Source organism: Hyposmocoma kahamanoa, unplaced genomic scaffold (assembly GCF_003589595.1).
Source record: "Hyposmocoma kahamanoa isolate Upper Pololo Valley unplaced genomic scaffold, ASM358959v1 89, whole genome shotgun sequence".
NCBI classification, from domain to species: Eukaryota; Metazoa; Arthropoda; class Insecta; order Lepidoptera; family Cosmopterigidae; genus Hyposmocoma; species Hyposmocoma kahamanoa.
The window spans coordinates 3,561,083-3,584,657 of record NW_020654520.1 but is presented as its reverse complement, the minus strand read 5'-3'; the positions used below and the strand labels follow the sequence as shown (position 1 = coordinate 3,584,657).

The 23,575-nt window shown below is 38.3% G+C and overlaps 1 protein-coding gene across 1 annotated transcript; it reads left to right on the top strand.

Annotated features, from left to right (window-relative positions):
* Positions 1–1,687: 1,687 nt before the first annotated feature.
* Positions 1,688–22,128, top strand: LOC113236177 (calcium-transporting ATPase type 2C member 1). Its single transcript, XM_026472188.1, has 15 exons — positions 1,688–1,846; positions 3,834–4,092; positions 5,900–6,137; positions 7,704–7,835; positions 9,016–9,182; positions 10,719–10,864; positions 12,484–12,686; positions 12,844–13,023; positions 13,902–13,999; positions 14,931–15,148; positions 16,254–16,423; positions 18,159–18,322; positions 19,474–19,607; positions 20,255–20,358; positions 21,689–22,128. Exons 1-15 carry the CDS (start codon positions 1,713–1,715, stop codon positions 21,823–21,825), a joined length of 2,484 nt encoding a protein of 827 aa, XP_026327973.1. The 5' UTR covers positions 1,688–1,712; the 3' UTR covers positions 21,826–22,128.
* The last annotated feature ends 1,447 nt before the right edge of the window (positions 22,129–23,575 follow it).

Here is a 23,575-nt window from a genome sequence, read left to right as displayed (position 1 = left end):
AGATAATTCAACTTTGAATTTCATTTTGTGGAACTAACTATGTGATGTGTAATCAGAGACAGAAATAGACAGATTTTGTTTATCTAAATTTCAAGGAAGTAATATGGATAGAGTGGTTAATATCTCTATAACAAAAATGGTGCAGGATATCGAACTAGAGAAATTCTATTGTATTTGTTGGTTTTACACAACATTTATTCGGGCAGTGTAACACCCTATCAATAACGGACCATGACAATCAAGGCGCCAACTCGTATTTATACTTTTTCATCTCCAAAAATTAATTAGGTACTAGAACTCTAAAGCTCAGTATATAGACGAGAAACTACGTATTGAAAGTCTATTTGGTATTAATAATAAATCGAACAAAGCTTCAAACTATCATCAAGCTTTTGGTTCTAAACAAGAATATAAACTTTAGGGCATAGGTTCCCAAAGTTTTTTGTCTCCGCGCACTTAGGCAATATAAAAAAATTTCAACACTCACCACCACAAAAAATAATTGCAACCGCGTATTTTTTACATTATCTTAACATAAAAAATCACAAGGCAAAGTTAGCTTTTCTAGTACTGCATTTACATTTATAAATATATTTTTATTTGTATATAATATATATTATATTATATTATATTATAACAATAAAACATAACATTTATACAGATAATTCAGGTGTTTTTTAAAATACTGTAGCACCGTCTGTAAGCATCCCCCAAATGGCTTCCGAAGCCCCTACAGGGGGCGGTTGGGACCACTTTGCTTAACTTGGGAAACTATGCTTTAGGGGAAGTATTAATTTAGTACTTGAGACTAGATGGCGTTGTATGAATATTTTACATAAATAATTTCTAATTATTATTCTAGGAAAATTTAAATCATTATTTATCATTTTATTTACCATGATTTCGTTATAGTATTTGTAATTATAAATATGAAAGAATCAACTATGAACGAGGGTGTCATGTGGGGGTGGCGGTGGCGCCACCACCTTTGAAAACCCGGAATCATTGTATTGAGTTTTATGATAATGTTACCGTGTTGAAGTCAGGTTAATTAATGGCAATTTATGTATTACAACCTCAGTGAACCAATAGTTTGCACTGTGAGCGCCAGATGTGGAAGTTCCGGGTCCATTCCCGGTAGCACCAAATTTAGAAACTAACTTTTTATATTGACCCTGGTCTGAGTGCCATGAGTGCTCTGGCTCTCATAGTAAAAGGAATTCCGTGGTTTTATTCCCTACTTCTAGTGTTTGGTGTAGTTGTCTGGCATGTTATTACAATTACATCACACTAGAATACGTATTACAGATAAGTTAATAGTTAATCGACCTGAAAACTGTCCATGATGGCACGAAATAGGTACGACATACGACTGATAAATTTGAAGTAATAAATTGGATATAATGCTTGATAGCTTGTCCCCTTGACGACTGTAGCCGGCTGTACGAATGTGGGTCAGGTGCCAACGATGCAAACATGACCAGTCCCATATCTTTCTACATAAGTTTTGTTTATAGTGCCCCTCCTTATTAACCTCTTGGTTACGCGGGAAAGGCACTATGACCTGTGCAAGCGAGCTTGCACTACTTGCCATTTGGTATCGTGAAAAAAAATTGTTCGTCCAAAAATTAACAAAGCATCGCTACGATGAAAAGGTTTTCCATTAAATCATTTAATTCATTGTTACAGGCTCAGCCGTTGTGAGCGTATGTATGCGGCAGTTCGACGATGCGATCTCGATCACTGTTGCCATCATCATCGTGGTCACTGTGGCCTTCGTGCAGGAGTACCGCTCTGAAAAGTCGCTCGAGGAGCTCAACAAGCTCGTGCCGCCTACCTGCAACTGGTAAGTGCTGAAGCAGTAAAGAGAGGACACTTATATTTTTGTTATAATGATAATACTATAATACAAACTAATGATACAAAACAACTCAAACCGATTATTCATTTCACTTTGGTGTTTACAATGTGGGGGGGGAACGAGGAGATCCTGGGTTCGAATCCCGCCGGTAGGAACGTTTTGGAAATGAGCTTGTGACGATGTGACCTCCTTCCGCCGTCATTCCACCTTTTTATCACCTTTTCTCTGGTTCCTGGCCACTTGTTTACAAATTTTGAATCGTTCTTCGTCAATTTAAATTTTCAATTGTCAATTTTTGACCCGTTTACCAGTTACCAAAAATATCTTGTGCCATAAACTTTTCCCAAATTTTTTTTATAAAACAGTATTTGTTTCCACTATTTCTTTTTCATGCAGCGAGATGTGTGTAGGCTGCGGAGGCTACATTACAATCTGCAGGACGTGGTTAAGCGGTGCCAGCAGTGCGTAACACGCGTTTCAAGCTTTTCTAAATTATGTCTTATCCTATCGATGGCATACACAATATTATTGTGGCCCAGAAGTTATTGCCGCTACCCACGTTACTAGTAATAGCCACTATGCCGATTTGTGGTACATGTTTGTCATCGTGATGAAGACATTTGTCAATCGGCGTAACTTTTTTTATGAGTAAATAAGTGCGCATTTGACCTCCATCTCACCTGATGGAAAAATTGACGATGTGATATGCACACTGAAACGCGTGTACCGCTGCTGGTGCCGCTTGGAATGTTCATTAGGATTGTAATGTAGCCAGGAGAGTAGTTGCCTCCGCAGCCTCCGCAACCTCCATACATCTTGCTTAGTAAGTTTAAACTTCAAAATTCACAAGGGTAAATAAATTCAGTTTTATAAATATTATTCCCGTTTTATTAATATTTGTGATCTTTAAAATGTTTATCGCACGCGAGATTTTTCATAACTGGTATACGGTTTAAAAAAAACGAGAAGACGTATTCGCTGCTGCCATCGGGCAGTATGACGGAGGAACGAAACAAAATCAGAATGGCGATGCAAAGGAATTATTAAAGAACGATTCAAAATTTAAAAACGAGTGGCCGGGAACCGGAGAAAAGGCGATAAAAAGGTGGTATGACGATGTAAGGAGGTCACATCGTCACAACACTTAAATAGTGCCTATTCACTCTTGCCTTGAAAACGCCGAAGTTATAGCATATACCTAAATATGGAAGCGAAACGCTTCGCGCGAATCTTTGGAATGTCCACAACTTATTCGCCGATTGTTGCCCATAGTGTGCAAGATGTATAGAGAACATGAATAGTAAGTACGCCATTGCGAGGAGGCTCCTTTCGTGCACTTCAAAATAAATAAATTGGATCTGGTTTGTGTGTTCTGGGTTGTGCCCAGAGTGAACTTCGTTTCTCTTGTACTCACTGTTAACGAGATGCTTGCTTAGTGATTTTGAATAGAGGGAAAAGGAATTGATAATCCTTTTGGATTTTAAGGAACGTTATTTTTTATGCTGCGATTTTATATGACAACTGAACAAAAACAAAATGTCAAATAGAATATAAATTTAAAGGAATACAAGAATTCCCTAACGCTGTTGCTACTCACTTGAGTATTGTAGAAATTTGAAATACTTCACATTCCGCTGCAACGAAATTTCACCCGTCAAGCATGTTTACCTGAAAAAAGAGGACCTGACTGACCGCCTAAAACACACGTACCTCCGGGATATAACCACGTATTGCTATGACTATAGCGGTTTATTTGAGAGATGATGAATACAAATGCCCGGAACTTATGAAAAATTTGGACCGAAACACGATTTGCAATCGGTATCTTAATTATTTATTATATTTGAGATTGTCTGGCACATTATTATTGAACAAGGTCATTTCATGTTGTATGATACTGCATAAATGAAAATGGTGGACTCTGAAGACCCAAGAATATTTAATAATAAATTAATACATAATTTTATTTCAGTCTCCGAGAGGGCAGCCTCGAACATTTCCTAGCGCGAAATCTCGTACCAGGCGACATAGTACATCTCAATGTGGGCGACCGTGTTCCTGGGGATTTACGTCTTTTCGAATCCACCGACCTGGCCATTGACGAGTCGTCTTTCACCGGTGAAACAGAGCCGGCGATGAAAAGCGTGCTGCCGAACAAAGCATCTGCCGGGAGAGTGAATAAAGATAATATCGCATTTATGGGAACGTTGGTACGATGCGGAAACGCCAAGGTGAGAGTTTGCCTACAAACTATGTATACATCACATGTGTATTATAAATTTAGATACTGTATTCAAAGTAAAATATAGTTATTTGTACAAACTGTGCTTACAAGTAGGTTCCTATATAGCGGACTGACTCAATACAGTGTAGGTCGTAGAACCAGGGAGAAACTAAGGGAGCGTGTTCACCTTATTGACCTTTTTGACGGGCTTTATCGACGGTAATTCCAGTTGGATAGGGCCGCATCACTGCGTATATGATATTTTAGTCACGATTGCGACAGCGCTTAATTTTAGGGTTTATTACGCGAAATAGAATCCGACAGTAAAACCTTTATGTCCATACAATAAGAGCGAAAAAGATTCGCCTCCCACTCTGACCACCAACGCAAAACGTCATTGTCTTCAGCAGATCAATTTGTATATAGAAACTTTAGACAAAATACTTTATAATTAGTAGCAGTAGAGCTCCATGTGAAAGAGTTCGTCCAGGGTAGTACTGCCACCTTACCTATTTCTGCCTCCAAGCAGTAATGCCAGGATTACTGTGTTCCGGTTTTAAAGGGTAAGGGTGCTTGCTGGTGAAATTACAGGCACATGGGACTTATCAACTTACGTCTCAGGGTGACAGGCGCAGTGGCAGTGCCCCTCAGATCTTTGCAACTTAAAGCTCTGCGTGGCACTGTAACTGTTTCTGGCGCACGACCTGTTTCTGTGTTCGTCCCGTCACTTGATGTTATAAATCGAGCCACCACGCATTTTCAGTACTAAGTGCCCTAAAACATTGTTTGATTGATCAAAAATTGTTATGCAATTTTGAAAGTAGATTACTAAACGGCTCTTCCATAAGTCCTTGTTGGGAATTTGTATTTGCCACCGGGGAAAACTTTTTCGTCGATGACACTATTTTTGTATTCTAACCCTTTACGACAAAAATGCGAGGTGGCTCGAATTATGTGTACAAAGTACATATATTAAACTTTATTGACCACAACACATAATGATACAAAAGGCGGCTTAATGCTAAAAGCATTCTTTTCCAGTCAACCTTTGAGAAAAACGAATTTCACAAACGCGGCAAATTAAATATCGATTCCCTAACGAAACGCAGCAGCTTTATTTTTCTTTTTTTCACAGTTTCACACATAAATTTACAAACGAATGTTTTACCAATGTACTTCACATGGATTTAACATGACAGGGCGCGAATTGCACGAGAGTGCCATGAGAATGGCAGTATCTCGCACTTTATGTCGCTTTCGCGCAAGTCGCGCCCTGTCGTGCTAGCCCTAGTGAATTGTCTCAAATCATAGATAGAAATTAAAAATTTGGGCTTTATCAGATACATCATCTATGTATATCACATACTCTACGAACTGAAATTGTATGTTCGCTAAAATATAAATTATGTTTGTGGAGTATTTAGTCAGCAACATTTTTGGGTTCATCCAGTATTTTTATTTGCACTAAAGTTTTCGACAGCTCAGTAAATAACGCAGTAATATTCATATTTTTAACCGACTTCTGAACTGAAAATTAAACTAATTTCGACAATTCTTTTTTTTTTTGTTGGAAAAAGGGTACCTTAGTATTGGTTCAATTAAAATTTAAAAAAAATATTCCACCTCTAAAGGTGGCAAACTAGGGGATAAATCGACGTACGTAACGCGCACTCTCCGGTAGCCCAGTTCAACAAAACTAGGCGAATAGATGTAATTCCGCGAAGTTTTGAGGTCGTCTTTTTTGTATAAAGTTATGAATAAGCAAATTTTTAATTTATTTTCCGGATGTTTTATTGCTGCTCATATTTTAACAGGGTATTGTGGTCAGCACTGGAGAACGATCAGAATTCGGCGACATATTCCGTATGATGCAAGCAGAAGAGGCACCAAAAACGCCGCTACAGAGGTCCATGGACACTCTAGGAACTCAATTGTCGATGTATTCTTTCTGCATCATCGGTTTCATCATGGTAGCTGGGTGGCTGCAGGGTAAAGCCTTGCAGGATATGTTCACTATTGGCGTGAGTCTTGCTGTTGCTGCAATTCCTGAAGGTAAATATTTCATGGTGTTTTAGTCAATTTAATAGTTATTTATTAGTGTCTCCAAAGTGTTAAGGGGCTACAATCTGCCCCTTAACACAATTGAGAATTATAACGTCGACGGGTCGAATTGCTATAGCGGCTTCTATATTTAAGTACATACAAAAGGCTCTCGACAGACTGCATTTCAACTGCAGTCCGACTGCAAATTTGCAGTTTAAATGCAGTTGGAGGTTGGAAAGTTGATCCAACTGCAAGTTGCAGTCTGTCTAGAGCCTAACGGTGAAGGGAAAACATCGTGAAGAAACCTGCAGGTCAAAGAAGGTTCACAAGCCTTGGAAAGCTAAGGCTTACAAGTTAAGGTTCACAAGGCTTGGAAAGTTAAGCTAGGCCTTCGTGGCAAGCCTAAACGTTAGTATAAGGGCCAGCACAAACCGCAGGACGGCATCGAAGACGATCTTTTGCCCGGCAGCGCGCACTGATGAAGGATAACCCTTAAGAGTCCGCTTGTGCGATATCCGCCGATATGCCACTGGCATACTGCCACACTCGGATTGGAATCTCATATACTAGCAACTGCGTAGACGAAGTCTCCGGCGCATTCACACAGACTCCGCAGAGTTTCAGCGCATAAAGGCGCATCCTGCTGCGGTATCATCTGGCGTGCTCTTCAATACCTCAGGCAGAAATACGCTGCGACGCTCCGGGGTCGGTCTCAGAGCATTGAAATTTATATCTTTTTTAATTGTAATAGTATAAAATACAGTGTGTTGATTTGCATTCTCGTAATTTTTAAGAAATTAACAATAGAAATAATGCTAAATCATCTAAAAGTATTTAAAAAATATTCTGTTCAATATTCTGGCTAATTGTATCTAGTAAAATTTTGAAAATTTGTCCGTAAATCGTATGCACCGCACAAGGACAGTGACCCCGCCATCCGCTTGACCTAGCGATACGTAATCTTTCTCGATCGCTTCTTTACCTATTTTTTTATTATGATTATGTATTACTATTGTTTAATTTAGTCAGAAAAGTTGACTAAACTTACCAAGCTGCGATGACGATTTTTGCACGCAATTCTTCGACACTCGTAATCTCATCAAAGTAATAGTCACGCACTTGCACTTGATGGTAATGCAGGTTGTGAACCTGGTATCGGTTCTTTTTTGCACTAACTTTTGTTTACCACGTGCCAAACCACGTGGCATTTCGTGAGAGACTAGTCTACTAGAATTACAACGGGCTCAGCTACCCCATTTATCCGAGTGCGTGAGCGAGCGCACTGATTAGGCGCGTGCACATAATGCGTTCGAGAAAGAGATAGGCGGACAGAAGCAGAAGCAGACAGAACTCTTTGGCGGTTCTTTTGTCGGCCCGTCAAATTTTGATAGCACGTGCCGTACAAAAGTATATATAATAAAAATATATATATTTACTGATTTGGGTTCAGTTTCGGATATACAATGACCTCTGTAAATATGGCGAGAACGCAAATCAACACATTGTATTGCCTACGCGTCTCTCGGAGCGTAGGGTTGTCACATTACTAATTTCAATGCATTAACACTTTTTCAGGTTTACCAATCGTGGTGACGGTGACTTTAGCTCTTGGAGTGATGCGAATGGCTAAACGGAATGCTATAGTAAAGAAGTTGCCCACTGTCGAAACTTTGGGCTGTGTTAATGTTATATGCAGCGATAAAACAGGTGTGTACTCAAATTGTTCTATAATTTTTTTCATTGTAATAATATGTTATTAGAGTTGCAACGAATATTCAGTTACTATTCGGCATTGGGCTTATTCGGCCTGTTTTTTTGCTTTCGACCAAATACTAAATATTGAATCACTATTGAACCGAGTACCCAAAAACAGTAGGAACAAATAACAAAAAAGACAGTAAATTATCATGTAAATTATGAGGCTGGACACACATTGCAAGTTGTCGAAGGCGCAATTTTTCGCTTCATTATCGAAAAGATCAAAGGAAATGTAAGTTGTTTTTTTTTTAGTTAAAAAAGGTGACACATTATGTAGTTTATTCTTGACTAAATAAACGCCTACAAAATCATCCAAATACCTATTTATTATTTGCAAAACAACATTAAAATGATGTTTTGAATGCTGATCAAACTGAAGTGAGCAAGTAATCACTTTCTTCATTAAGTCGTTAATTTAAATTAAATTAACTTTAAGTTCTTTAAATTTTTATTGAATTGATATTCAATTATTTTTTGTGAAATTACTCCACTAGTTTGTTGTAGTCATTAATACAAAGATCGAACACTCAGAAAAAATTCCTTCGATCCGGTCGGATTCGAACCGACGTCTTCTTGCATACCGTGACAGACGCTATACCAACTAAGCCACGGAACGAACCAACGGACGCAACGAATTTCTCTATGTGCTTGCGTCGCGTCTTTGTATTTGGTTTTTCAACGACTTTTTAGTCGAAGCGCCATCTATGAGAAATCTATGAAAGATTTATCACCCAGTTAGTACCTTTACAGCTACTAGTCCTGGCGAGAGATGTCGCTATTCACTGTATTTTAAATTTAAGTTCTTTTTTTTTTCATTATAATAAAATTATTTATCATAATCGTAACTGAAGTTCATAAGTGATATTTTTCGTGTCAATTTTCGTTCGTGTGTTAATCAGACTGAATAGTTTGGCAGAATATTCGACTATTCGGCCACTAATATTAAATTAACATACTAATAATTCTCCCCTACAAGAACACATAACAAATAACTATATACATTCGAATCAAAAGATGGCGCTACTTTGTTTTTACATCAATTACCATTTGACGTTAAAAATTTCTGGGATATGGTAGTTTTTGTACATCAAATTCCATCAATTAAGATACTATTAATTCTTTCCTACAGGAACCCTAACGAAGAACGAGATGACAGTGACAACCCTATCTACCTCGGGCGGCCACATCGCTGAAGTGACGGGCACTGGATACAACGCACACGGGGACATCCAATTACGGGCTTATAAAGGGCGTGATTTGGACGTTGCACGTATGGGTGTTTACAGCATGCTTGAGGTAACTAGTAATTTCCTACTAAGTCTTCTTTCTGAATAGACATTAACTAACCATTCATTCATTGGGTAGTTGCGAATCAACGTTGAAGCAAAAGGGCGCTAACTTGTAGCGGGTGAGTCCATATCTAGGCAAGTATGCGATGGAATCATCGTCAGCACTATCAACCCATTATACGCCCCACTTCCGTAGGGAGAAGGCTTAGAACTTACTTGTTTGACGAGTGTTTTGTGAACCTTCGATATTACAGTGTTTTCCTTCAGGGTTAGCCAGAGACTTTCTCGGTTGTGTTCTCGGATTCTTTTACTCACGCCACAGCCTTACACATGACATTTATTCAAATTGTGTTGTCTATTTAAAATTTGCTATGTTGGCTTGGTTGTTTGTTTTTGTTATTTTATTTTTGTTTCATTTTGCTTTGTCCTTTTTTATTCTGTTTAAAACTGTTTTTAAAACTGTTTTTTATATTGTGTTTTGTGTTGTGACTTTGTAATAAATGGTTTTTTGGGTCTATTGGAATAGAATAGAATTTATTTCATGCATAGACCTATGTAAATTGTTAGTAACATTTTCACTTAGAATAGGTTAGTATACACAACATAACGACACAACAAAATGTTTACTTATAATAACGGATTTGATTTGTCCAACCCAGTACTTTAGAATTGAACAATCAAATCTGCCTGCAAAAATTTTTAGGATGCTGTTGTTGCTCACTTTTGACACGAGTCATAAGCGATTTTTTTCCGCATTGTCGCTTGGAAGCCGTCTACTTGCGCCTCTGCGAACATGCCTGATGCATTCCATATACCATCTTGGTAGTCCCAACAGCATCCTGGAAGCGTTATTATATTGTACGCGTATTCTATCGTCTAGCGTCTATTCTAAGAGCTATTTCCACTAAATTTACAAATTAAAGTCATACGGACATGCCGCCGCAGCGATTCGAAACATCGACGTCCCAGTGGAAGAGATCTTTGGCGGTTATGATACCGTACTTCATGAAATAGAAACATCACCATTATCACAAATTAATGATCATTAAGACACTATTTCAAGTGAACAATTCGCCGTAACATGTGACAATCCGATCAGTTTTAGTTTGTGAAATTAAATGACGGGACCAGTAGTGCGCCTGGTGGCAACTGACACGCGCTGACTCATAACAGTTACAGTGGCAGCATAATGGACTTTATAGTCAATGTGCTTCCGCGTAATTTTCGCGCATGGTCGAGTTACACACGTTACGATAAACAATTGACCAATAAAATCCATTATGTTATGTACAATATCGTTACAAAAATTCGCTTCTATTCCGTTCCACCGCAATATAAATTAAGCCTTGGGGGTACTGCCGCAGCACCCATCACCCTGAGGCATAATGTAGTCAAATCCCATGTGGAAATAGTTTCACCATCACCCTTGCCCTTCTAAACCGAATCTTCCTTGGATTAACTATTTTACAAGAAGCTCTACTGTTACTAAAAGTATGATAGTTGTATGTCCGCTGATTTGTTTAATTTAAATAAATTTTCCCAGGTGGGCGTAGTGTGTAATAACGCGATAATCCGCGACGAAACGTTGTACGGGCAGCCGACAGAGGGCGCTTTACTCGCTTGTGCCTTGAAGAACAACATGCACGAAGTGCGCGACCAATATAACAGACTACATGAGATACCGTTCAGGTGAGTTAGTATGCTAGTGTACGAAACATGGGTTTTAATATTAACGTGTTTTAGTTGGTTTTTTGTCATATCAAGTGATGGGATGATCAAGTCATACGCCTGGTGGTAAGCGACACGCCTGTCCATAGTGCCACTTAGTGCTTCAAATTGCAAAAATCCTTTGTTGCCCGTGGAACTAAGTCTTCAATTTTGTAATTTGATTTTCCAATTCGAATATTTTTAATGTAGTTTTTAAACTTACGAAATGATAATTTTAACATATGCTCCGGAATCTTACTGTAAAAACGTATACAGTTCCCCTTAAAATAATCGTTTACTTTAGTTAAACGAAATCGTGGTACCATGAGTCTGGACTTAGTTCTAAGGTTGAATAAGAATAAAGGTTTGTTGTATTATTTGGCTTTTGGTACGTTTGTTTTATGTGATTTATAAAACGCTTCTTATCTTGGTAGTGGTAATACGGGAAAGTATTATTGCCCGTATTATTAGTGGTAGTACCACGGACATAAACAATTACCCGTGATGCTACTACGTCTGTCTTTAGCTACACGGGAGATTATTATTGCCCATGTAACTACTTCTGCTGGTAAGTTCCACGGGCAACAAAGAGCAAAAATCTGTAGTTTACCATCACCTCGAGACCTAGTTGACAAGTCCCATGTGCCTGTAGTTACTGGTTAAACTACAGGCCCTTACCCTGCAAAACCAGATCGCAGTAATGCTCACGTTACTGCTCGGCGACAGAAATAGGTACGGTGACTCTACTTCCTTGGACGAACTCTTCTTGCACATGAAGCTTTCCTGTTACTACTTACCACGATATGACATTTAATTTATTCCCGGTCTCTGTTTTACTCTGTACTTTTAAGGATAGATATGTTGCCATCCACGCCTGTCTTTATTTCGATTTCTCGCGGTGTTACCAGTGTCACTTATGAAGTACCAAAGTCTAGCCATTTTTATTTACATTATTGCTCTTAAAATCAGTAACTGGTCAGTTTAAGTACAAAATTATTACGCTCGAAGCTTAAAAATAAATATAATATCGTGTTAAGATACTTGTACCTAATAATAACAGTCTGTAAGAAAAACGTTTTCTTAAATCATGTTTTATAATAGCGATGTTTTGAAAGCATTTGAAGTTGGTCTTTATTTGTACAGACAACAGTGCATTTTTGTTCGAATATTGCCTCCAGTGCAAAAGGAAAAAGATTCGTCAATATATAGTTTGTGGTTTTACCGTCTGTACTATGGCTTGGTGTTCAAAATTTGTTAACTAAAAACTTGTTATTATGATACAAGAAACAATGTTTGGTTTTATTTTTACTCAGTTTCTCCTGTGATCCCCTTGATAGTTATTTTAATAACAATTAATTAAGACATCTCTAGCCAGCTGCTGGTAGCTGTAAAGGTACCACTTGGCAGAGTGAAGAAATGGATTTCTCACAGATGGCGCTACGGCAAAAAGTATGATCCGTTGGTTCGTTCCTTAGCTTAATTGGTATAGTGTCTAGCACGGTTGCTGGAAGAATCTGGTTCGAATCGAGAATGATCGAAGGATTTATTTCTTAGTGTTCGATCTTTATAACAATAATTATAACGATTAATTCCTCTCGCAGTTCGGAAACAAAAATGATGGTAGTGAAATGTGCACCAAAGTTCGCCGACAGCAAGTTACGAGAAGAAGTGTTCGTGAAGGGAGCCATCGAAAAAGTTCTGCCACTGTGCAACCAGTACATCGACAGTGCCGGCAATTATGCGCCCATGACCAAAGAGAAGCAGAACGACTTTATGAGCGAAGCTTATAACATCGGACGTATGGGTGAGTCGGGTACAAATAGATATATTTTAAAATAAGAAAAGAATCTTCAGAATCGGCCCCCCAATATTTTCAAAAATTATCGCATGATATAGTTAACAAGAAATTGAAAACCTCCTTTTTATGAAGTCGGTTAAAAATTAACTAACGACGTCCGCAGGTCTGCGCATAATCGCGATGGCGCGCGGCGAAAGCCTGGAGGCTTTGACGTACACGGGCGTGTGTGGCGTGTGCGATCCGCCGCGGCCGACTGTACGATCGGCAGTGGATACGTTGCGCCGCGCCGCTGTCGACGTCAAGATGCTCACGGGAGACGCGCGGCCTACAGCTCTGGCCGTCGGTGAGTTTTTAATGACACCAAGTGACGGGACGAACAAGTCGTGCGCCTGGTGGTAAGCGACACGCCTGTCCAAAGCAGTTGCAGTGCCACTCTGTGCTTTCAGTCCCATGTGCTTGTAATTTCACCAGCACTCTTAATGGTTTAGTAGCTTAGTGACAAGTTGGGAGGCGCGTATGTCCAGCAGCGACAGATAAAGGTGACCGCTTCGCACCCTCGATAATGAAGTGGCAGAATTCCAAAATAAACGTTTTTAGGAAAATTAACGATATTACAATACATATATACATTTAGCGGAACATAAGAGTGGGATTTATTTTTAAATAAATCACAATTAGACATAAAAACCAATTAAATTAACATCGACTAAGTACCATCCTGACTGAAAATAAAAATTAATTTAAGCAAAATGCATTTTATTTTTAGATTTAGTGAACACAACAATGTAGAAACAGCTGAAAATTAAAAAATTGTAACAGTTCAATATTGATTAAATCAAACTTTAAGGAATAAGAAAAATAAATCAATTAACCTTTACGAAAATTTACAAGAACGCAAAATCAACCTCGAGCGTCGACAGACCAGTATTAGTAGGAAATTAAAACAAGTGAATGAAAAAAGACAGTCGATTAACGTCGTATTTTTAAATTAGACCTAAAATAAAGAAATTAAAAAACCGTGTAAACTTTTGACAAAATGCTGCATTATTGTGAGAATTTTACAGTGTCCCGCTAAATGTGCCGGTGTGTGTATGTTTAAATATAATTAGATACTAATAAACATATTGAAGACACACGGTCTATTTACTGCCAGGATCTTTTTAAGTAAATGTTAACTTCTGTGGTTAGAGTATATCGATTTTTTCCTTCTAAAATTTCTAGCACAAATGGTCGGACTGGATGTTCTGCACTCGCAGTCGTTGTCCGGCGAACAGCTGGATTCCATGTCTGACGATGAGCTCGATCGGATCATCGAAACTGTAAGTCTCATTAGACTTTGGTCTGTTATTAGTGTAATAAGTATTCACGGATCAATATTTTCGGCCCGTCGTCGTGTATATGTATACGTAAATTTTGTGGTGAGTAGAGGGAATTTTTTGATATTCGAATGGCGTCACCAGTTTAAATAAAAGTCCGTTGCTCCTAGTTTTATTTCGAAGGTTACAAAGTGCCAGGTTATTTATTTATTTATTTATTATTTATTTATTTATTCTTAGAAAGGTTTACAGCATTCTTTAATATTATTTTATAAACTAAATGTAAACTTATAAGCCTATTAAAAACCTCCACATGTGAAAATCTATATACAAAACATATGTTAACACTAATTGTTAATCCTACATACGCATACGCATATACACTTTAGTCTAATTTAGTTTAAGTCCAATAATAATATTAACGACATAAATATATACATATCCAACTATACTATTTAATACATACATATATTCAACATAATAAGATTTATATACCTACTTATAAATTGAGCATACCCACCATATCTAAAATATTTACTAGTTATTGCCTTTTAAAATAATTCAAACCCACAGTTCTCTTTATAGATGTAGTGCTAGTTAAGTGTAAGTTACAATACAAAACGTTTAAATTTAAACGACCATATTGATTTAGGCAGTTGTTCCCGTAAGGACTCAACTCTAGAAGTGAATCAATAGTTCCGATGATGTTTCTCTCACATAATCAAAATTTGGTCGAGGTCAGGTAATTTAGATAAAATGGTTCAATGCCATCTAGCCGATTTTCAGGGAACTATGTGACCAGCAAAGTTGCTTAGAGAAGTCTGTTGTATAAAATAGGTTTGTTAGTGATGTAATGAACATCCAATAGTTATTTCAAAAATATTCCTGCACTTTGTTTCGATAAATTCCGTATTGCTTAATATTTAACTTTCAGGTAAGCGTGTTCTACAGAGTAACACCGAAGCACAAGCTGGCTATTGTAAAGTCACTGCAACGACTGGGCAACATAGTGGGCATGACGGGAGACGGAGTCAACGACGGTGTCGCCTTGAAGCGAGCCGACATCGGCATCGCCATGGGCCGTAACGGCACTGATGTCTGTAAAGAGGCTGCGGACATGATTTTGGTTGATGACGATTTTGCAACGATTATGTGAGTTTTTTTAAGAAATCCTAGCGGTGGTCACCCAGTGTGGTAGCATGTATCTATAGCTTTTATATCTGTAGTTTGTCTTTTTTGAAGATGGAGTAAAATGACAGTTAATTGTGCAAAAGTGTTGCTCGCTTGCTAGCAGCTATGCTTGCAGTCGATAAATATTATACCCTTTATCGACTGAATGGTGGTTACGCCTATGATTCGCGCAACTGCATTTGCACAGGTTCGTTGATAAATTTGAAAATTTATACACTAAATTTTGCAGAATATGTTTGAAAATACAAATAAGGAGATATATTTTAAAGTTTTTCATTTGAATTTAATATACATAATAAAATCCGCCTGTCGTTATTACTCAACATAGACCCGCACTAGTGAAACCATGTGTCGCGGGTGCCATGGACACACACATAGACAACCACAAATTACACCCAAACTTACGAGAGGAATAAAGGTAGGCCATACAAATATTTCTTCCGGCCCGAGAATCGAATCTGGGACCTCTGAGTGGCAGTCCGGCATGGTAACCTTTCGACCACGGAGACAGTTATTATAAATCTGTATGACTACAAATTGATTTCGACTTCAAAATAAAAATAAAGAATACAATAAACGCAATTAGTAATCATTAGAACGTCGTAATATTTTCAATTTAGAAATTTTTGGCAAAATGTTACATACTATATAACAATCTATCGATAAAATTATCGACAATAACAACCTTAGAGGAGACCTTATTAGTCAACGATATGTGGCTATCCAAATACTTGCGTTTTTTTATTTCTTGATTTTCCCATTGCTTAAAGGTATACAAGGTGTTGTTCGATTTTTGTACTAATACATTTTTTTTTTATTTATTGGGGTCAAGAAACAGTTACTCATTACAAATAGTACATAGTTTTAACTAACAAATAGTGACTTAATTAGTAACCAACACCGTTAACTACAGATTACGTAAACAGCTTTCGGATTTCAGTAAATACTACGGCACTCCTAATTCCGTGGTATCACCTAATGTTAATAACATAACTAGTATTGAATATTTTCACAAAAAATGCATGAATATCATGGCAGTAAAAAGATCTTAAACTTTGGGTTTCAGTGCGGCGATTGAAGAGGGCAAGTGCATATTCTACAACATCCGCAACTTCGTGCGCTTCCAGCTCTCTACTTCTATCGCCGCGTTGTCGCTGATCGCGCTGGCCACCCTCATGGGCATCCCCAACCCGCTTAACGCCATGCAGATCTTGTGGATCAACATCATTATGGACGGTAAGCAACATATACATCACTACGAGAAAGATCCATTTTTGTGTTCGTTAATAGCAGTAGTAGTAGTAGTAGTAGTAGGTATTTCAGTAAAACATTAAACATTTTTTTGTAGCAGAAAGAAAAGAAAGAGCTCGTCCAGAGTAGTACTGCCACCTTACCTATTTCTGCCGCCAAGTAGTAAAGTGAACATTACTGCGTTCCAGTTTTGAAGAGTAAGGGGGTTGGTGAAATTACAGGCACATGAGACGTGTCAACTTATGTCTCAGGGCGACGGGAGCTGTGGTAGTGCCCCTCAGGTCTTTGCAATTTAAAGCTCTGAGTGGCACTGTAACTGCTATGGACTGGCGTGTAGCTTACCATCAGACGCACGACTTGTTGCACGTCTTGTGTACCCTTCTCTCAGTTGGTCTTATTGTTGATCCTTACCAGAAATGGGATCGAATGGCATGAAAAAAGTTTCTTAAAAATTACCGTTTGATCATGCTGACTGTACCAATTTTTCAAAATCGTCGAATACTAATCGCATCACTTCAAATTCATGGATAGTCTTCTAGGATAATTTGCCTGTTGCTATGATGGTTAACGTAGCTGCCCTTGCTGACACGTCTCAAATTTCCACACTGTTAATTGGCATTAATTATATTAATGTGTGCTAAAATTAAGAAAACTTAGCAAATAGATTCATCTTGCGCGATTTAAATCCGGAGAAATGAAACTATTTTTCCGGATTTAAATCGCGTATTTTTTCAAACAAAACCAACGTTTCGGACCCTTTACAGGTCCCATGGTCACGGTTGACTGAGGTGGTACAGTTATCAACCAGTTATGTCTAATATTAATGCAAACCACACTGTTTTTTCACTATAGTTACAATATGAATGAATTTTTATTAAGTGAAATTTATTATTAATTAATTTTTCCGGATTCAAATCCGGAAAAATAGTTTAATTTCCTATGTGTAATTATCGCGAAAACCTAAGAACTCGATAAATAAATGAATTTTCAAATTAAAGAAGTGTTCCACGTGTCCACTGAATATAATTTAAGGAAGTTAAAGCCATCTTAGACTAGGTACCCAAATAGGTTGTCGATCCCGGATCCCACTAGAGCACCCGAGAAGGCCACTGTGGGGTTTTAGCCGGTAGAAGTACGGCCTCTAACCATAACCTCTCCCGCTGCCCCCGCGGCGGAGAGATATCCTACGAGGATTTCCCCACGAAAAATAAAGATATAATTTAACTGCCTCCGTGGCTGAACGGTTACCATGCCGGACTGCCACGCAGAGGTCCCAGGTTCGATTCCCGGGCCGGGAGAAATATTTGTATGGCCTACATTTATTTCTCTCGTGAGTTTGGGTGTAATTTGTGGTTGTCTATGTGTGTGTCCATGGCACCCGCGACACAGGCTTTCCCTAGTGCGGTGCTATGTTGAGTGTGAGCGTTATTATTATTATTATACCCAAATAGGTTAAACTTATGTCTCTAACGGGACTGGTCAACTTATGTCTCAGGGTGACACATGACTTGTTTGTCCCGTCATTTGGTATCATAAAAAAGAATAATGACTTATATTCGTACTGTCGAGTATAATCGCGTCCCAAAATGTCATGAAATAACAATTTGCTCTCTGAGAAAAAATCTTATGCAAGGAATACACTGTCGATGGCTATGTACATTGTATGACGATATAACTATGGTTCAAACTTAACGATTTCTTTTTACGGTCCAATTTGCAGGTCCCCCTGCACAATCACTGGGTGTGGAGCCAGTGGACCACGAGGTAGTCCGACGTCGTCCCCGCGATACATCCAAGCGCATCATCTCACGGGGCCTTCTGGTTAACGTTCTGCTCTCTGCAGCCATCATCATCGCTGGCACTCTCTGGGTCTTCAACAGGGAGGCAAGTATAACATTTTGTTCAAATTGTAAGGGCAATCACCGCAAACCGATTCTTGTAAGATAGAAACAATGGCACAATCAATATATATGATGAAACATGGTGAATGTCAATCGTAAATGGTTTTTGGCGTTCTCGACACACTATGAAAGCTCGGAGGTAGTAAAGATCGGGATGTTACACGCAAAGTCGTATGAAAACTAAACAGGTGTGGCAAAATTACCTTAATTTTGATTTTTAATAGTACATTGTGTATTAAGGGCGGTAAATAAGGAATTACGAACGAGACTATTAGGATTTCGGAATCGAGGTTCATAATTCCCGTACCGCCCGTGAAACATACAAGGTTTTTCATCACACTTGCACGTAAATAGTATAATTGCATGCAGGCTAACTTTAATGCCCCAAATAAAACCCTCGGGCCTCTTCTCATTATAGCCATGGACGTGCAATGAGAAGAAAAAAGATCCGATAGCTTTATTTGGGGCATAATAGTCAAGTTAGCCTGCATGCAATCATATTATTTACGTGCAAGTGTAATGAAAAAGCATATTGTTATGTGTTCTAACTAATACTGTGATAATGTGTTTCTTTACATTCTTTTATTTCCATCAAAACAGACTTGACTTCTTTTATTATAATCGATTATGTTTTGACTACAATCAGACTCATTTTGAAAATTGCTAAGGATTTACTACCACGAACAGTAATGGGAAGTGCATTCCAAAGTCGGACCTCATGAACAGTGAAGGAGTGAGAATAAAAACCGGAATTGAAGGATGGAAAAGATAGCTGGGACCTAACGAGAGAGCGACAGGGCTTATCCTGGGACCTGAGAAAGCTGAAACGCTCTTTTATATACCCGGGAGACATAGGGTTGTGCAGAATATTATAGATAACGGAGACTGTATGTAGATTCCTGCGGAGAGGAATGGGAAGCCACTTGATTCGGTCATATTTACGAAGGCCAAAGATGAACCTTATACACAGATTTTGCAACCGTTCAAGTTTATTTAGTTTATTTTTATATGAAAGTAAAATCTGTTGTAATTCTGTTCCATGACTTTTAAAGTCACGCAACAAAGGTTGTTGTTTATGATGTTAGTATTATAGTCCTGGGAGGTTGTTAGTATTTACAAATCTGTGTATTTCAGATGTCGGACAACAAGATCACTCCTCGGGACACGACAATGACGTTCACTTGCTTCGTTCTGTTCGACATGTTCAACGCGCTCTCTTGCCGCTCGCAAACTAAGTCTATCTTCCAAGTCGGATTCTTCTCAAACAAGTAAGTTGTGTTACCATTTGTTTCTTTCTGAGTTTTGTAGTGTAAGGACAGGTCTATCACTTAGTCGGTTCCAGAGGTAGCTGCGTCGTGCGGGAGAAGTGACAGTATACGTAAGGTCTCCCACTTCTCCTACTATGGGTAAAACAGCCGGAAAGGCTATATGAAGCTGTTCACATTACGCCGGATCCGGCATTTTTGCCGTAATGTTTGTCACAGCGGGCCTCCGGCAGAACGGACCGGAGTAATGTGAACGAACTTGCTTCTGTCTTGCTCCGGTATCCTTGTCCCGAGTTAGTCCGAGGGCCGGTTTTCTTGCAAATTCGCCGGTAATAGTCGGAATGAGGCCTGACAGTTGTGTCGCGCTGCACACGGAGTAATTGCAACAAGATTTTTCTGACGATATTCAATAGCGAATTCATTGAATAAAGTGCCTAACAAATTAGTCAATTGTTGTTAAGTGAAACGATTTAAAAAAAAAACTATATCATTGGTCATTGAAATGAATAGATATGTCATTAGGCACTATTTTGACATACACAATGATGATGTGTAGAATGCTATAGAAATATGTGTTTTTATCAGCAGTAATTATCTTCCTGAGTATAAAATGCACTGTACTTAGAATACCTTCCCAATTGTAATTTCAGAATGTTCCTGGTGGCAGTAACTCTTAGTTTAATCGGACAAATGTTGGTTATCTACTTCCCGCCGCTGCAGCGGGTGTTCCAAACAGAAGCCATCACTGGACATGGTAATAACACTAACTGGTTTTTGGTTAGAAAATTAGCGCTCATTACTTACATAATGTGTTTAACGGCCGGCCATGGAGAATATTCAGGTTCCTGATTATGGTATCTAAACAAAAGCTGAGGTCTATCACAAAATTTTGGCAGTCCTATATTGGGCGTCACATTTGAATAAATAAATAACGCACACACTCGTAGCCCCGTACTAGGGAAACCCTGTATCGCGGGTGCCATGGACATACACATAGACTACCACAAATTACACCCAATCTCACGAAAGAAATAAATGAGTCGTAGGCCATACAAATATTTCTCCTGGCCCGGGAATCGAACGCGGCATCTCTGCGTGGCAGACCAGCATGGCAACCGTTCGGCCACAGAGGCAGTTGGAATACAGCAATCACAGACGGATTACATTAGATTACAGTCAATGCTGAACCATGGAGTGCATTGGGGTCCATTGGGCACTTCGGAGTAGAGTATATAGGTGGGCTGTACCCAAATACTAGAACTCGAAGACAGCGCAGCACTGCTCGAAGCGTCCCTTGAAAAACAGCTCTGCCAGAGACGACGCAAAGAAATTGACCATTTTGTGTCAATTTGCTAAACGTATTGCCACACCCGTCGTATATCACATGGGGAGTATACGAATACAGTTTTCACCAGATAATGGTGGAAATTTCCCCATTTGTGATTGATCGAAAGATCCAAGATAGTCGTAAGACACTCAACATGAGGGTACCTGACGGCACCATCTACTGACAAGCTAGGGAAGACTTAGCGTTAACGCATCTGTGAATAGTCATTCCTGATGTTTTTCTTTGATTTTCGTCAGACGTCTCGCTCAGGCGGTGGAACAACATGGTCGTCTCGTAATCACCACTATGGGAGTTGTAGTGTTTAGCTTGTTCACAATTTAAGCTGAACGTCTTACCGGCTGCGTGAGACAAGAATTTGAAGTTTTATGTCGTTATAAAATTTAACCATATTGTCTGGCGTGTACAATATTATGTGACGCTGCACATCGCATCAATTTATCTTCTTTTTCCACACGATACGCATCGCAACGACAGCGGTGTTAAAATTATATGTTAATAAACACTTATCGTTTCCCACTAGATGCACGTCGCGTCCGATCGGCTAGTCTGGAAATCTTTGGGACAGGCCTATGTCAGCAGTGGACGTCTTCCGGCTGATATGATGAAAAACTTTTCTGTTCTTGTCGCTCTTATTCAGGCGACATTCGGTTTAGTCCTGTTCAAAGACTATTTTGGAAATGTGGCGCCCATTGTGGGACTACAAACATTTTCTAAAATAGTTTTATTTTGTTCTCAGATCTTATATTCCTCGTATGCCTCACTTCAAGCGTATTTATAGTGAGCGAAGTTAAGAAACTACTCGAGCGCTCATTCAAGAAGCGGAACTTCAACAACTTCTCGGCGAAGTCACGCGACGCCATGGACTTCGTATGACAGGAGTCCGAACGGAAGGCCCAGTAAGCTGTCACTGCGCCTATTGTGCTAGCTCGGTGTTAGATTCATCGGTGTTACCCCATCCTACTTGTGACGTGTTGCATAGTGTCAGATCTAGTGATAGAGAATTGGTGTTACGAGTCGATCCTGGTCCTAGCACGTCGATGTCGCACGATTGCCGTGACAGCTGCATCTTTAGTGACAATTGCCAGTGCAAACAAACTAGCCAATTATATTCGATATACGATGGCAAAATCGATATCCCATAATTTTATTTTTGAAGGGACACAGTATTTTTCCCCGCTATTTTTGTAATGTGTTTCTTATTATTATTATTCTTATTTTTTTATAATTTATTAAATTATTTTAATAAGCGAATTGTGAATTAATTCATGATTATTTTTATGAGAATGAAGGAATGATATTATTTAAGTTGTAAAATGTAATTGATTGTCGCCGGTCTGTGTTGTGGTTATTCGTTAATTTTTGTAATGGGCATAATTAGATCTATTTAATTTTGTATTTAGTACTTGAATGCTGCATTTTCAATGTCGAATATTAGCTCATTGTTTCCTATTTAGATTATAATTTTTGATATTATTATGCTATCGACATGTTAGGTGTCAAATGTAATAAAGGGTGAAACAAAAAACCTAAATTTTTCCGTGTAACCATGTTTTTTGTTTCGCTTAGGTTACTAAAGACACTGCTTGTACAATTTGTTATTTAAGAATATATGAAAACCCTAACAACAAACGTACTCTCTTTGTGTTAGCTTGAAATTTTGTCTAAACCTTTAGAACAACGTAAAAAAAGTAGTTCTTTTTCGTTTTGTGGAATTGAAGTTCCTGCTAAACTGTTGCAGAATTTTTTGGATCATCGTACACAATCATTTGTTTATAATACACAAATGATTGCGTACGCGGATGTTACCCCATAAAATATATTTTAAAAAAATATATGGGTACAATAATCTTAAAGAAACGGCCCAATAGTATAGAAATAAATGGCGCCCAGCAAGGGTCTAAAAAAATATTATCTGATCAATATGAAATTGACAGTTTTAACTGTCAAAGTGACTTGTAGTAGCATTTGTTTAATCTATTTGTAGCGTTGTGATCAAGAAATCTCCTATGAGGACCATTATAAGAGAATAGAAGTAATAAATACCACATCATTCATAAAATAAACCATTAAATTGTGTCATTTAATTCAAACACATTAGGAAATTACGCTAGATTTCCCATTTCAATCATATTTAATGTAATGCAAATTTATTTATATTTCTTTTGAATAAATTCAAATTTGAATGGTGCATAATCTCACGTGAATTGCTATAATTACAGTTACCTCGATTCATATGAGTTAATTCATCGTTCATACGTTCGTTTGATATGAAATGTCATACGAAAAAGAAAAAATGTACTACATTTAAAGACGTGACTATTAAGGCACAAAGTGGTTTAGGTGAGATTTTTATAAAGGCAGCTTCAATTGAACCTATGCTAATAATCTGTAAATGTAATAGAATCCTTAATGTAAATTATAAAGTAGTCCATACAAGATGCAATAGTCTTCTCATTTAATCTTTATGCGTGTGTTCTTTAGCAAGCGAGTCCATGCGACCGTCGCAACGTGTATGGGCCATTTTAGCAACTCGACTGTATAGCATCCTTAAAGAGAGCCACAGCTGTATGTAGACTGTTGAGGACCTTAAGTCGTTTACATATACTTTAAATTTGCACTCATT

Coding starts and splice junctions, on each gene's coding strand:
- LOC113236177 (XM_026472188.1), top strand. CDS start 1,713: ATGCGGCAGTTCGACGATGCGATCTCGATCACTGTTGCCATCATCATC. Junction 7,836..9,015: donor TATATGCAGCGATAAAACAG/GTGTGTACTCAA, acceptor TCTTTCCTACAG/GAACCCTAACGAAGAACGAG. Junction 18,323..19,473: donor TCTGGGTCTTCAACAGGGAG/GCAAGTATAACA, acceptor TGTGTATTTCAG/ATGTCGGACAACAAGATCAC.